Below are 2,500 nucleotides of genomic sequence, written 5' to 3' on the forward strand. Positions count from 1 at the left end.
TATCTCTGTCATTTCGTAATATTTGATATCTTTCATCAAAAATCTCACTGTCTTGTACGTCGTTACTTAGCCATGTTTATGTTGAACATATTATGTCATGGTCTGTAGCACTCAAGTTTGTGTAAAATTCATTAGTTTTAGTGTTTAATCCTCTTACATTTTGGTAAAAAATAGTTAGATATTTCTTTTTATTTCCTTTTTTAGTTTCAATATAAATTAGATTATTTCTATTCTGATTTGGTTTGTAATTCGTTCGAATTTCTGATGATTTATAACTATTCAATTGTCTTTGTATGATAGGAATCTGCTTTGGCTTTGCTAGCATTATTTCTTTTTTATCTCTGATTATTTCTCTGTTAATTTGTTCGGGTTTCGTTATTTTAAAAAGTTCCACTGATTGATATTGATTGTTTTCAGCTTCATTTAGATTTGAAATTGTGTTATTTGTGTCTTGTACTATATATTGTTCCATATTAGATGAGTTGTTGCTTTTGGGTGAGTATGAAAAACCTGCTTATTACTTTGGTATTCTTTACTTTTCATCTGTGACCAAAAAGACTGCCGTTGTATTGGTCTTTGAATCTTCGGCCATTCTAAATCATATGTACTGTTTTGTGATCTGTCTGCATTTGGTATATTTGCATAAGGGATGCAGTTTCCAATATAAGCCATTTGTGAACCATAATATTCTATCTCATTTGGATGAGGAATGTAGTTTCCATTCAGCCATGTCCCTTGTTGACTATGATTGTTGCATGCCTGTGATCGTTCGGTATGATATGGTATGTATGAAAAGAGTTTTCCATTTTTCCAATTACCACTTTTTCTCAAATAGCTATTTTTTTCGTCGTCTGTGTACGTAGTGTGGTATAATTGTTTTTTATTTTTATTCGTTTCATTAGGTGTGTATTTTTCTGCGGTAATCATGCTCATTAGTTTTGTTGCCATCCATATTTTTGCTCTTTTACTTAAGTGCACTCCGTCTCTAGCCAAGTGTTGTGGTTTAATAAAGGAATGAGTGTTTAGTATTTCTATATTCTGATATGATTTACATAAATATTTTATCCTAGTATTTAGCTTTATAATATCGATATTAGTATATTCACAGAATTGAGGTGGTATAGAAATAAGTATTACTTTTTGCTTAATTTTCGACAGCTTGGTTATTTCTCTTTCAACAGTGCTGAATTCAGTCTTGTAAAGGTCGTTTGTTCCAGCACATACTACCAGTAAACTATCCTCTTTCATATTATTGGGGATATCTTTGCATATATTTTCAAAACCTAATCCAGGTTTCATATCTATTGTCACTGAGTAATTTTCCATGAAACTTTGGTTTCTTTCCATAATTTGTTGAACATACCTCAAATGACTATCTCCTATCATAACACATCTTTTTTTGTCATTTTTTATTTCATGAATATCGTTTTCATTACTAGAAACATTATCTTTTTCCTTTATTCTCTCTTCAATTTTTGATATCCTTTTTGAATTTATTCTGATTTCTTCTTCTAGATCAATCAATTTGACTGCTACAGAAAAATCTTGATTTTGACTGTGCATTTTCTCCATTTCTTCATTATAATTGATGTATCTTCTTACTACAGGAGAAACAGTTGTATGTTCTGGTACATATATTTCTATGTCCGGTGATAAATGTTTCATATTTTGTTTTCTTTCTCGTTTTTTATTACACGTTTTTTCTTTGTGCATGGAGTTGTTTAAATTGTGGTTGGAAGTATCAAGAATTGCATTCGCGCTGGTTTTATTTTTGCTATTTTGTACATTATTTGTGTTTTTTGCTGTTCTTTTATTATTTTTTTCTTCATTTGTATTATTTACATTTTGTTCCTTTGTTTCATCTGAGAAGGTTTCGTCCAGTAGCTCGTCAGGTTCATTTCCTAGTTCATTGCTTTTTTTGTTAACAACGTTGGTATTTTGCTCATTTCTTGAAAGTTCTAGACTTACTACTTTTTGACTTTCTTTTGTAGTGGTTTCTTCTGTATTACTTGCATTGAAATTTGAATTCATTTTAGTGGTATTATTTAGTTCATCACAGCTCTCGTCTGAATCGCTGCTTGTCTCCTCTATATCATCACTATGTTTGTTTCTTTTATTATAACTTCCGTTTAGTGAATAATCTTTAATAGTGTTTTCTAATTCATAAGCTAGGCTTTTTTCAGGTTCATTGATAGACTCTGTTAGATCAAAATCATTACAGCTATTTTCCGGATCACTATCATAGTGAATTTTATATTCATATTTTCTGGTGTAGCATGTGTTCTTGAGTTTTTCTACTGTCCCTTTTAGGGCATCTATTGTTATTTTTAGACCATCTCTTTCCTGTTTTAATTTAGCTATATCTTGTTTCATATGTTTTTCAAGTTCCTGAAACTCACTTACTTGTCGCTTAAATTTACGAGAGTTATTAGTAGCTTCTGTTACTTTGTTAGAATATTCTTCAACTTGCTCGTCATATTCTGCTATTAGAGTTTCAATT

At 30.4% G+C, this 2,500-nt stretch overlaps 1 protein-coding gene across 1 annotated transcript in view; it reads right to left on the bottom strand.

The window, feature by feature from the left end:
- Positions 1-367: 367 nt before the first annotated feature.
- LOC113470277 (protein kinase 4-like) overlaps positions 368-2,500 on the bottom strand; it is a 3,215-nt gene continuing 1,082 nt past the window's right edge. The window contains exon 2 of the mRNA XM_026828582.1: positions 368-2,500. This exon is cut by the window's right edge and continues 470 nt beyond it. Within this exon, the coding sequence (XP_026684383.1) occupies positions 457-2,500 (2,044 nt within the window). The 3' untranslated portion in view covers positions 368-456.

The sequence above is a fragment of the Diaphorina citri genome, unplaced genomic scaffold, assembly GCF_000475195.1.
Source record: "Diaphorina citri unplaced genomic scaffold, Diaci psyllid genome assembly version 1.1 scaffold1486, whole genome shotgun sequence".
Lineage (NCBI taxonomy): Eukaryota > Metazoa > Arthropoda > Insecta > Hemiptera > Psyllidae > Diaphorina > Diaphorina citri.